The sequence below is a fragment of the Pimephales promelas genome, chromosome 11, assembly GCF_988280905.1.
Source record: "Pimephales promelas chromosome 11, fPimPro1.hap1.1, whole genome shotgun sequence".
NCBI lineage: Eukaryota > Metazoa > Chordata > Actinopteri > Cypriniformes > Leuciscidae > Pimephales > Pimephales promelas.
This window is the reverse complement of record NC_142779.1, coordinates 33099662-33113610: the sequence shown is the minus strand read 5'-3', so window position 1 is coordinate 33113610 and position 13949 is coordinate 33099662. Positions and strand designations below refer to the sequence as shown.

The window sequence follows — 13949 nt, the reverse complement described above, 5'->3', positions numbered from 1 at the left end:
ACATCTCTCTTTTGTTTCGCCATGTTTGATAGCTGTGTATGGAAAAGCTTCTTTTGGTCAACGTCACAGACGTGACAGAACCCGTTGTGGGGAACAGAAAACAATTAAACATTTCTGTTGTGACGTCATGAAGCGCCGCAGATGCTGCGTCGGTTGTCGTACACTATTACACACAATATGAGATGAAACAATCGATTCTTGCATCCTGACGCCCGTTTATGAATCACGACTAGGGCTGGGTATCGATTCACATTTCAATTTCGATTCGATTTCGATTCACAAGCTCTCAGTTCGATTCGATTTTGATTCTCGATTCAATTTTCGATTTCGATTCCTGATTTGATTCTCGATTCGACTATAATGAAGATGTAACATAAATCCTATATTTATAAAAAAGAACAGTGGACATAAGTTTACTAGTGGTTAATTAATACAAGGAAATTAAGAGCCATAAACCTGTATATAAAACTCTTTTTATTTACTAAATGCATACAAAGAATAAACAGGATTTTGATGCAATATACAAAAAAAGTCAGAACAGTCGCACAGCTTGATCAAACAGTATCATGTTATTTTATGTTTAAGATAGATATAGATAAATAAATATATAAATATTTAGACATTTTTTTTACATTGATCTTACCTAAATGGTAGTGTAATTTTTTGTTTATTTTTGTTTTAAGAGTTTATGTATGGAAGCTTGATTTCAATCTTTGAATTAAATTGAAAAAAGTAGCACAAATAAATACAATAGAATAAAGACAAAAATTAAGAGACATTTTGGGGTAGTTTTTTGGGTATGTCAGAAATGCTACAGAAACTGACTAAAGTAATCCAATGTAAAATAACACTGGATAGACTTATTAGTCCAAACTGAAATAAATACAAAGGCTATTAATTCTGATTGCTTACAATTAATACTGTATTCTGTTGTTATGACAACAGAATTAATGACTGACACGAATGGCTGCGTTCACTTTAAGAACTAGTGTGCGAATCCATACTGTTTCATTAACTTTCTGTTACACGCGTTTAATGCTAATTTAAGACATTACCGACTGTCTTTACGAGGTTACTCACCAAGACCAGAGTTTTGACATAATGTCGCGTGTTTTAACTGTTAAAGTGATATAATCCAGGGATAAAACTTTTGTTTCTGGCGAGCTGTTTGTGAGGCAGATTTAGGCTGTAACGTTACTGTGCACGCAGTGAAAGACATCTCTGAGAGTGCGCGAGCACGGGATGGTTTAACATTGCTTGTAAAACTTAAAAAGACTTGAAAATGATAAACGTTAGTTACGATCATAAGTTACGATGCAATGCTGGCCCGATTGTTAAGTGAATATTCTGTCATGTCCCGACTCCTAAACGCGTGTGTGTATCGACAGCTGCAGCGCTTGGCGCTTGCCTAGTGCAGAGAGACGAGAAGACGCCGCACCGCGTCCGCGAGCCCTTTATATGGAAAAAATCGATTCGTGGTCGTTGAGAATCGATTTTGAATCGAACACATTTTAAAAAACGATTAATCGAAAAATCGATTTTTTTGCCCAGCCCTAATCACGACGACACACATATTGCTGAATCCGGCATAATGTGATGTAACATATCGCCGTAGCGAGTTCAAGTGTAGTTCAAGGCAGCACAGTGCACACGAATGAATGAACATCAGGAGGTATGTCGGAAGATACATTACAACTTACCGAAATCTCTATCATGTCTCATGTAATCACTCAATCAGTGATTCAACCGTAGAGAGACATCAGTAAAACAGATTGCAAACAATATGTCACGTAATGTTACATTAACCTCAGGAAAAAGATTCAATGACCATAACTCGTTAGTTAGCTAGATAAAAAATAACACTAGAGAGGAACATTTTGCTAAATATATGGACACCATTATATTCATTATATAATTACATAACCTGTGATTGTTATTATTATAAATTTATTTATTATTTACAATGCTGCTTTGAGAATTCTGCTGAGAAGACCACGCTGGTGTAGCGCCAGTGAGATGTTTGTGGCGGCAGGTGTTAATACCCTGCAAGCCACATTGAGAAATTTCATGTACAAATTTATATGTCGGTTGAATAACTCAGAGAATTATATAATTGTGGCTTTGACCAATATCAAATTTAGCACTACACGGTTTGTGTCCAAGTTATGGAAGCATTGGTATAGTTTTCTCCTTTGAAGTTTGTATTATATTGTGTGTATTGTCTTATTTGTCTGTCTTTTTTATCTGGACCGGTGAGTCTGTAATAAAGTTTTTTATTATTATTATTATTATTATATTATAAAAACTGCCATCTGTGCAACTAAAGTGTTTGTATTCAAATGAATTTATTTTAACAATTAATATTATATATTATATAGGCCAAATAGGGTGTATAGTTAATGCTAGGATCTATGTATAGTTAATGTATAGTTACATACATATATATATATATATATATATATATAGAGAGAGAGAGAGAGAGAGAGAGAGAGATTTATATGAATATCCGAGAACAACAGTAGAGAATTTTAATTCCTTTAAGTCACATTAAACTGATGATATTTACGAGATGAGTGCCATAAATGCCACCACATTGGCATAATTACCAGTGAGAAATGTTCTTTTTGCACCCAAACCTCGCAAATTAGTATTGATCACAATTAAAATTTCTTTATGAGTGCTCACTCTACAGTTACAGTAGTTTACTAACAGTTTATGAGGCAGCAGGCGATATTCCCCAGCCTACTACCTTTCCCATCGTTCTCTTTGGCAGCACGAGAATTATAACCAGATAAAGAGTAAAGCATTGACTTCACACTTATGAGGAACAATAAATAGATTGTGCTTCTCAGGAAGAGGGAGAAAGAAATATGAAATTGTCCAACATGTCTAATTTGTTCTAAATCACACTGTATTGCGCTGTAATAGACTTCAAAATTTATTCTGTAAATAGGAACTTCCTGGAAATGACATGAAGACAGCATAAAATCTCTAGAGACAAACACTGTTCAACAGTCAAAACCGACTAGAAAATGACAGGAAATGTGTGAACAATCTAAGTCTGTACCATTAATGTTTCTCCACTGATTAATGAGCTCTAGCATGATTTAAAAAGAGGACCAGATTTTTTTTGTTTTTTTGTTTTTATGACTGCTGTGGTCATGGGCCAACTACCGGCTGTGGTTTTGGGGGTATATTCCGAAAGGTACAATAGCTAAAATATAAATATGCTTTTATACAAGTGGTTTTCTTTACTGATAAAGTTGTTTCATTGGAATGTAAACAAGTGTTTAAAGGGTAACTAAACCCCCGGTCAGAGCCTGACTCCACCCACTGGCAATATTTGAAAAATGCTGAAAAAGTGGGCAGACCCCATCGGAGATAGAGGGGACGAAATAGATGCTAAAACACTCTATCCTGATCGTTTTCAATACTTGCAATTCCAACTCCTGACTCGCTACAGTGGTTTTGATGAAACAAGCTGGTTTTTATCCACAAGTTTCCGAGGGGCGCTCCTGTAAAAAATAAAGTGGGTGAAACTTCCGGTGAGGCGGCGGAAGTAGCATTCCAATGGTATTTTGTGTGTTAGTTAGCGAAGAGGCTAGCTGTTTTTCGGAGAATTATTTTACTATTTAAAGACGCAAATCTTTATGAGAGATGTCGTTACGGAGCTCAGGGACAACATGTGCTGTTCGCGGTTGTATGTATAACCGGACTAAACTAGTTCAGTGGCTTAAACGTGATTGTTTTGAACATAAGCTGAAAACGAAATCAGAGTGATCCTGCCAGAGCCCGTCTCTGATCCTGCCAACGACTGTAGTTTCCATCACCTCCCAAAAGACGACGAATCTTCCTGTGTACATTTGTTTAAATTCTTAATGTTCTATAAACTATCAGCATGTGTTTGGCTGTTCGCTACTGATGTTACAGCTAAACTCACGATCAAAGCCTGTGTTGACAGAATACCAAATGTGCCAGTTAATGTATTCAAGTAGCACATTCATTTATAATTTTGAATAAACTCCAAAGCACAATGACTAAGTGTGTATTTTTTATTTTAATTGTTTGTCAGCTCGCACAACTGTCTGTCACCATGCCTTGATGAGTATTGATTATTAATAATGTTATTATAATACTCCCAATCAACTACTGCGGAGGGTAAAGGTACTGTTATTTCACCTTTTTTAATTTCGTTGAGGTTGTGTTCCCACATCGTTAGCTAGTTTGGATCGCTATAACTTGAATGACTGTCAACTGTTGAATGAACGAGTGTCAAGCATGTCAAATCGTGCTTTGTTTACTTCCAACCGGAAGTCGCGCCCACTTTTGACGCAAGGCCTCATGGGGCGTAGGAAACTTGTGGATACTGCCAAGGAAGACGTCACGAAGTGCGGAACATCCAATAGGAAAATTCAAGTGCAGTAGCCACCGTTCAACCTGAAGAGGGCAGCACTAAGACATTTTTACACCATATATTGTAGAAATAAAACACTTTATCCACAAGTTTCCGAGGGGCGCTCCTGTAAAAAATAAAGTGGGTGAAACTTCCGGTGACGCGGCGGAAGTAGCATTCCAATGGTATTTTGTGTGTTAGTTAGCGAAGAGGCTAGCTGTTTTTCGGAGAATTATTTTACTATTTAAAGACGCAAATCTTTATAAAAGATGTCGTTACGGAGCTCAGGGACAACATGTGCTGTTCGCGGTTGTGTGTATAGCCGGACTAAACTAATTTAGTGGCTTAAACGGGATTGTTTTGAACATAAGCTGAAAACGAAATTAGACTGAGTGATCCTGCCGACGACTGTAGTTTCCATCACCTCCCAAAAGACGACGAATCTTCCTGTGTACATTTGTTTAAATTCTTAATGTTCTATAAACTATCAGCATGTGTTTGGCTGTTCGCTACTGATGTTACAGCTAAACTCACGATCAAAGCCTGTGTTGACAGAATACCAAATGTGCCAGTTAATGTATTCAAGCAGCACATTCATTTATAATTTTGAATAAACTCCAAAGCACAATGACTAAGTGTGTATTTTTTATTTTAATTGTTTGTCAGCTCGCACAACTGTCTGTCACCATGCCTTGATGAGTATTGATTATTAATAATGTTATTATAATACTCCTAATCAACTACTGTGGAGGGTAAAGGTACTGTTATTTCACCCTATTGAATTTCGTTGAGGTTGTGTTCCCACATCGTTAGCTAGTTTGGATCGCTATAACTTGAATGACTGTCAACTGTTGAATGAACGAGTGTCAAGCATGTCAAATCGCGCTTTGTTTACTTCCAACCGGAAGTCGCGCCCACTTTTGACGCAAGGCCTCATGGGACGTAGGAAACTTGTGGATACACAAATGTCAAAAAAGTTACTCGAATCAATGACTGGTATTAATAAAGATCCATTCCAACCAAAAAAAGTTGTGTTTAGTTACTCTTTAAATACAAAGTTCTCAAATGTACACTGTAAAAAATGTCAGACCTCTCCAACTCAGAATTTACTAGGCACTGGTCACATCTAAACCTTCAATTGGTCTAATTGAATTTCTGTGAATTGAAGAGACTTTGAAGATATGATTAGAACAATGATTATTTTATTATTATTTGCATGGGGATATTTATCTGGAAACCATGTATTGAGCAAATATGAATAGTGTATGATCTTGAGCAAATAAATATAAAACTATAAAGGAAAGTAAACAAAATTTTTCAGCCTTTTTGATTTCAAAATGTAGGCTAAAATGGGTTCCTAATCAAATTCAAGATTATGACTTGGCTGATTTCATTTTCCCCCCCACTTCACCCACCTCTAACTGGAATTGAGAATGAAACGTCCTCCCATAATTCTTCCAACTCATCAGGTTTAGGGCCTCTTGCTCTTCACAAAGATTTCTCATTTTCTGCCAACTGTGGGTGAATGCAGCCACCAAACTCTCCTTTTCAGCTGACACTCCATTTGTGACAGCGAGGTTAAGATTGTGGCCACATCAGTTCAGCCACGATCCTTCTACAGTACCTTCTTAACAGAGGCTACAATATTGGCCCAGTTATAGGCTATGTGGTGATGCATGCAAGCTTTCTTTCAATGAATCCCCACTCCTTGAATGAACAGCGAAGAGATTCTGATAAATGATTGTCCGTGTGGCTTTCAGGTGCGGACATAGTCTGCAGGCACCTGCTCTTCAGCTTTCATTCTTTATTTATGATATGCATGGTCAGACTCATAAATAGAGTCATGTTGAAGCCAGAGCACATATGATAAATGGTCTACATGTATATATCGCTTTCTACAGACCCATGGCCACCAAAGCGCTTTACATATAGACGAATCCGGCGAAACTACCGGAAGTAAGCGGGCGCCATTACTGAGCTGTTGCGTAGTAGCGTTGTGCCATTGCCTCCTATTGTTTTAGTTGCAACTTGCGTCCACTGGAATAAACAGCCCGCGATTTAGGACTGTCACTAACGTTACAACGTTAGCCCTTGTATAATGTTGAGTGGGTAAACAGTTTCCGTTATAAATTGTTTCTATGGTGGCAGTAAAATTTCAATTTTGAAGAGAAAACATTGTGAATACCCCGGGTCGAGTGCCCCTGTCTGGAGCCGTACGGTTTACACAGATTTCCTGGGCAGGTACAAGACGCGGACATTCGCGTATAATAACAATTATTTAATGACATAAATAAAAAATATAATAAATATGTGATATAGTGATCAGCAAAATCTCCTCTCTTGATATTTTTTCTATTCAATTAACATGCTATGGTCATTAAATGGCTTTCCTGAGCTAATGTAACGTTATGTGACATAATTGTTCTCCCGCTGTTATATTGACCTCTTTCCATGGTTTAAAAACAATAATTGGTCGATATTATGTATACTTTCTAGCTGTAACGTTACCTTACCCTTGCCCGTTGCAATGTGAAAATGAGATAAATAATGGACACAAATGAAAAACATGAATTTGTTTATTTGATTTCATTTATTTATTTATTGTTGCCAAATGGACAGATCTTTTTATAGTTTCCTCGTTAGCAAACGTTAGCCTAGCTAGCTTGCCAAGCTATTTTCATAAATAATCTGTAAGATCGTTTGTACCTTCATCTGTGACTGGGGGCCACTGTCTAACATCATCAACCCAACAAGTCATTCTGCCTGGCTGTAGCTGTCATCGAGGGTGCTTTCGCGTTATCACCGAGGTTTGTTTACATACCGGTGCATATGTCTATGCCGGTGTAACAGCTCAGTAATGGCGTCGCCACAAGATGGCAGCCTACACAGAACGCTCGTCGGATTCGTCTATTGCCTCACAACATTCACCCATTCATTCACTCCGGTGTCAGCCATGCAAGCTCGCCGGCAGCAGCTGGGGTTAGGTGTCTTGCTCATGGACATCTCGACACATGACACTTGTCCTCGGGTTTGTAGACAACCAACATGAACCACTGCTGCCCCACTTCTCAGCAGCCACGGAAAATAAATCAGCAATGATGGTCTTCTTAAATTTCTTAAATAACTTCAATAACTGGAAAATGAAAAAAGTGTGGAGCTCTTGATAGCATCTTCCATTTATGACTGTCTGGTTTGTATTTGGCCAGTTTGGAAAAAGCCTCTCCAATACCAACCTGACCAGCTGAGCGTTGGTATCATCACTCGATGTCACCCATCACCCTTTTCCCACACTTGCAAAGCCGACATATGGCTTCATCCCAATTTATTGATTCACCTTTTTTGTTTGGCACAAATCCAAAAATATTCCCAGATCGGTGATGTAGCATTTGGTTTCCCATCAAGGTCCATTGCTGAACACAAAATCAATTTGCTGAATGCATAATAAACTGGATTTTGCCACACTCAAACAAGCCAATGTAAAGGAAATGCCATGTATGGTGTTTTAAGACATTTGTGTATTAACATGAAGAGTTCAGATGCAAAAGCCTCTAAATGCCATTTGAAATTTTCTTCTTTAATGATGATTTTTATCAAACTTGTATATTTAAGTTCAGTAATTTCACTTAAATAACAATTAATAGGTAATTATCATTGCCATTTAAGTGAAATCACTGAACTTAAATATACAAGCTTGATAAAAATTATCATTCTAGAAGAAAATTTCAAATGGCACTTAGAGGCTTTTGCATCTGAACTCTTCACATTAATTCTTAAAGTTTAATTTAAATAATCTAAAGCTAAATGGTTCAATTGAACCACTAAAGTTAAATTTAATAGAAAACTTTGCACTTTGCACTTGTCATAGTGTGCTCCTTATGGCACAAATGACGAGCAGATGATTTTCAGTTGAGTTATGAGCTCCACACAGCATCTGTTACAGCTCTGACACACTGCAGGAGTTTCATCCGTGAAAACGAGGTACCGTGTGATGTATCACACAAATGTACTGTGCTTTGTTCAGACCTTAGTGGCAAAAACTAGACAAATCTTGCTGTTGACATACACAAGAGCTCAAATCTGAATTTACCCCTGGGAGATTCAAATTCTTTATAACTCCTTGCCGTGTGTGTTGTCTGCACATATAGGTCAATGTCTTTCGTTTTGACCCACATAAAAGCAGAAATCCATGTTAAACTGATCATATTTACGAGATGAGTGGCATAATCAGTGCCACAATGGCATATGGCACAACTCAAAATGTGAACTGCTAATATAGTAGGTACACATACACATAGGTACTACCATTCAAAACTTTGGGGTTGGAGTAATATTGTGAAATATTTCTAATTTAATTCCTGTTATCAAAGCTGAATTTTCAGCAGTCTTCAGTGTCACATGACCCTTCAGAAGTCATTATAATAAGATGATTTGCTGCTCAAGAGACATTCATGCTTATCAGTGTTGAAATCAGTTTTTTTCAAAATTCTTTGATTCAAATTCACGGCTGTAAACGGTGCAGCTAAAAACATAGAATAGGACTATGTTCAAAACTCTTCAGTGATAAAAAAACGCAAAAACCTGATGTTTATCTAAAGCCCTTTTTTTCTAACTAGTATGGTTGAATCGGATCATCAAAAGTCAGCAGCAAAGACAGAGAGATCAAACACCATGTATATTTTATGTAACATAATTTTGCAGGTTTGCTCAATATTCTGAGTTCCCTTTCAGTTGGTCACGTTCTTGCGTCAGAACTGAACTGAGAAATTGTAAATCGCTTCGAGAGACCAATCCACTTCGAGTGTAACTAAACGAGCCAATGGACATTGGCATGCGAGTTTTGAATCTGAGGCACCGCCCCGCAGCACGGCTATACCAACCCGATCTCACGACCAAGTCGTACGAATTCGACGAATGATTAAAAAGTGGCTAAATCGTAACAATTCATACGACCTCACTCGTACGAATTAGTACGATTTTGCTAAATCGTACATATTTTACGAATTGGCCAACTCGTATGAAATCATACGAATGACCTACCCCTGACCCCGCCCCTAAACCGAACTAGGGCTGCAGCTATCGATTCTTTTTGTAATCGATTAATCTAGCACTTAATCGATCGATTAATCGAGTAATCGGATAATTTGTTTATGTGTGTTTTTAAGCAACCAAAACAAATAATGTATTACGAAAATGATAAGGTGTTTGGCTTTTATTTCTTTAAAAAAAATAGAGGTATTTATTCCAACTGCAACATTTGGCTCCACAACTAATTATTGCAATTTTTACCCATTTAGTGTTTATAAGTGCCAGTGCCAACAATTATATAACATACAGTTAAAACAATTTACTGTAAAACCTGTTACATGTAGCTCATAACATGTAAAACTTTGAATACAAACTTAAATAGTAAAGCCCATTTGGCCTTAGTTTTGTCTTCTTAATCCAACATTACAAAAAAAGGCTTTGCACCTTCTGCAAATTACCCACCTGGAAACAAAAATAAATTAATATAAAATATCAACCCAAACAGGTACACAAATGTGTATAAATTATAAAAAATGAATAAATGGAAATAAAACAATTATAAATAAGAATCAGACTTTTTCAACTGTAATCTCAAGACAAACATCAGAGTGTGTCTGTGTGTCTCACAATATTTGTTCCTCCATCACGTCCCGGTTTTTTATGCTGAAATTTTTGTTGCGTGACTACATAAAAGTTTAAGCATATGATGAATTGCCGCAATTGGTCTGACTGGCGCGTGAGAGAGACATGGGTGCACGCGCTTGCTTACCTCTGCCGTCGTGCGCGAGCCGCGGTTAGGAGCTCCCCAGATAGCAAACTGACATTGAATCAACGTGGAAACAACGTCTCTCATGACATTAAAACAACGTTGATTTTGCTCATCGAATTAACGTTGAACCAACGTCAGACGCGGCATTCTTCATAGCTAAATGAAAATCGAAAATTGGTTTGCTTTCATAACGTTGAAACAACGCGTTGATTTCAAGTTGATTTTCCGTTAGTTTTGAAAGAATGACGCGTCTGACGTTGGTTCAACGTTAATTCGATGAGCAAAACAATGTCAGATCAACGTTGTTTCGATGTCATATTTCCACGTTGATTCAATGTCAGTTTGCTATCTGGGTCAACATCTCGCATGCGCGCTCGCACTAGATTACAGGATATTTTAACTTGTGAATTAATATGCGGCGGTAAAACTAGTCGTTCAGGAGTGGCTCAACAGGTAGATCTATAGACGAACTCATCTTTCAGGCATTTGACCGAAGGGATTGACACTTCCGCGTGAGAAATCGAATTCCGCGAGTCTCACGCTGAATGCGTGAGAGTTGGCAGCCCTGCCAGGTATACTTTGCAGACACATTGCATCTTGTTCTCTCCCTTTACAAACATATAATGATCCCAAACTTTACACATTCTCTGCCATTTATGAAGTCAAATGTATCATGCGCTATGGTGTCCTTCCTGAATAACGGTCCGTGTGAAACAATCAGATCCCTGCGTGCACGTAAAGTGCGCGTCATAGGAATTTAACGAGGCTTCGAGGCAGATTTTTTGCCTCGAGGAATTTTTGTAATCGAATAACTCAAGTAACTCGAGGAATCGTTTCAGCCCTAAACCTAACCATCACGTGTGTTTAGACAAATCGTACAAATCCGTACGAGTGAGGTCGTACGAATTAGACACTTTTTAATCATTCGTCGAATTCGTACGAATTGGTCGTGAGATAGTGTTGGCTATACGGAACTGGATGTATTGCATAATTGCTTTTCACTTTGGACCGATAACATTATCTTCACACAGTACAGGTACAAGTACAGGAGGGCCGTCATTCAATAAAGAGCAAAACAAAGTAACTTGCATTACTTATTTAAAAAAGTAACAGATATTTTGTTGTAATGTTTAAGTAATATGTTGTTTTACTAGTTAAAAAGTTATCTAATTACTAGGGGCTGTCAGTTAAATGCGTTATAAACATCGTTAATCTTTTTAGCGCAGGATTAACAGTCTTTTTGGCAGTGTTGTAGTACTCGAGACTCGGACTCGTCTCGGACTCGGTCTCGAGACCATATTTTAATGGTCTTGGTCTTGTCATGGACTCGTGTCCATTGGGACTCGGAATTGACTCGTACTCGAACATTTTTTTTTTAGGACTCGGAATTATTCCCGAGTCCACTCGAGTTCAATTAAAAAAATATTTTTCATGATTATTAATGTATGTTAATAAAATATTTCTTTAAATTGATTGACACACCCAGTGATTGGTGATTTTCTAGTGCGCAACTGCGCATGACCAATTGTAATAAAATTACTTTTAACACCACCTACTATGTGGCCTTTTTACCCTAAACTGATCATATTTTTTAAACTCTAAGTAAATTCAGTAAAAAAAAAAAAAAAAAGGATTTCTCTAAGTAAATAAAAGTAAATTAGGTAATCAACCCTCACTGGTCTCGGTCTCGACTCGGACTCAACCGTCTCTGGTCTCGGACTCGACTCGGACTCGACTCTCTATGGACTCGGTCTTGACTCGGACTCGACTCTCTCTGGTCTCGGTGTCGACTCGGACTCGAGTGAGGTGGTCTCGACTACAACACTGCTTTTTGGCCTAGCAAAGTTTGTAGTTTTTTTTTTTTTTGTGCTTTTGCAACAGGACGCGGCATGCGCAAGGACGTTTTGTTGCTTCGTCGACCAAAGCACAAGTGGATCTAGCTAGACCGGAAACAAAACAACAGGCACGACGCCGCACACACTTGTTTAGGCTTTCGAGCCAGGTAAAAACGTTACATTTTGAGTGGATGACGAGCGCGAGATGCAGAAATGGATGCTAATATTGGATGCCAAATGGTTCCATTGACAAGACCAAAGTGATCTGTGTGTTTTGTCGTTGTGAACTGAGCTATCATCATCTCAGCACGTCCAGTCTGAAATACCGCTCAATGATGGCCAAGCACACACACACACACACACACAGCTGATGCGAATTCTCCGCCCCCTCGTCAATATCAGGACCTCGTCAGTATTTCTTTCACCCTTTTATTGATGGACAGTGTTACATTGAGATATTATTTGCTCCAAGTGAGAATGTGAGTGTGAAAGTGTTGTTTTCAATAAAAAACATTTGCACGAAGCTAGCCGATCCACTTTTCCATGTTGATAAGAGCATTAAAATGAGAAACAAAATAATGGGACAAAAAGAAATCAAGAGACATTTAGAACAGATAAATATGTGCGATTAATCGCAAGTTAACTATGGCATTAATGCGATTAATCGCAATTCAATATTTTAATCGTTTGACAGCACTACTACTTGCGTAACTTCTTTACTCGTAATGCGTTACCCCCAACACTGCACATGACATTCACAGCTCAGGTCAGGAAATCACGCAAAAACTCAAGCAATATGGCAGATTTCAAATGTGTACTTCCAGGGGTCCTGTGTCAGCCAAGAAACTGCCATTGACATGCATGGTAAAGCAACAGATTGCTTTCTCTGGTTATTGTAGCCCTCTTTAGCATGGATGTGCATGGACAACGAAAAGTGCTTCTGAATGCACTGATTGTCAGTATGTGTGTGTCTGGTTTAATGCATAATTAAGAAGGTCAGGATTAATAAAGCACTCCGGACTAAAGTTCAGGAGATACTTTGCCTCTGTTTACTCTGACAGAGACCCACAGAGACCTCCTCATTCATAATGCTGAGAAAGAATGAGCGAGAGAGCGAGCGAGAGAGAGACTAAGCAAAAGAATGAGAAATAGAGGAAATTGATAAATGAAAAGCTTTGTAACAAGTTGTCTGCCCTGTCTAATACAGTACATTACAGGGTTAGACCCACACAATTTACAAGATGTTCTCACTTGCAAGTGGCAACCTAATTATCCAAACACAAATGCACAAAGAGAGTGAGAAAGCAAACCCTTGTGAAAAAGAAGTGTACACTGAATGTGCAAGCATATTTTACACTTATTTTGATTGTTGACTAACATCCTAAAGCACATATGAAGTGCATTACTTGATTATAATTGAACTGTTTTACCTGAAGTGTGGATTCATCGCAGAGCTCTCGTCCAGCAAAGATGACCCGCAGTTGATCAGGCTGTACGCCCTGCAAACGCCCCACCATCTGCTTCAGTTCAGACACACTCGCACCCCTTTCCAACTCCACTGGGAACCCATGGCTGGAATTAAACCGCACATACACTAAGAGAGAGGGAGACAATGAGTGATGAGTGATTTTGTCAAATCCTGATCATTATCAAAGACATTGACAAAACAAAAAGAAAAAGGAACATATATTAAGGATATAGAGTATACTTGGATGGAACAATAAATAAGCTATATGAACCATAAACACAGATGCGGTCAAAATTATTGGCACCCCAGGGTAAATATGATCAAAGATGGCTGTAAAAAATAAATCTGCATTGTTTATCCTTTTGATATTTCATTAAAAACCCTTGCAAAAGTCATTGAAGTAAAATAATTTAAAGTGGGGGGTAAAATATCGTGCATTAGGACGATAAAGACACACGT

General features: G+C 38.1%; 1 protein-coding gene across 1 annotated transcript in view; it reads right to left on the bottom strand.

Annotated features, from left to right (window-relative positions):
• Positions 1 to 13949, bottom strand: part of prkn (parkin RBR E3 ubiquitin protein ligase) — a 157168-nt gene that overhangs the window by 104614 nt on the left and 38605 nt on the right. The window contains exon 2 of the mRNA XM_039690476.2: positions 13453 to 13616. Within this exon, the coding sequence (XP_039546410.2) occupies positions 13453 to 13616 (164 nt within the window). The remainder of the gene's footprint in view (positions 1 to 13452; positions 13617 to 13949) is intronic.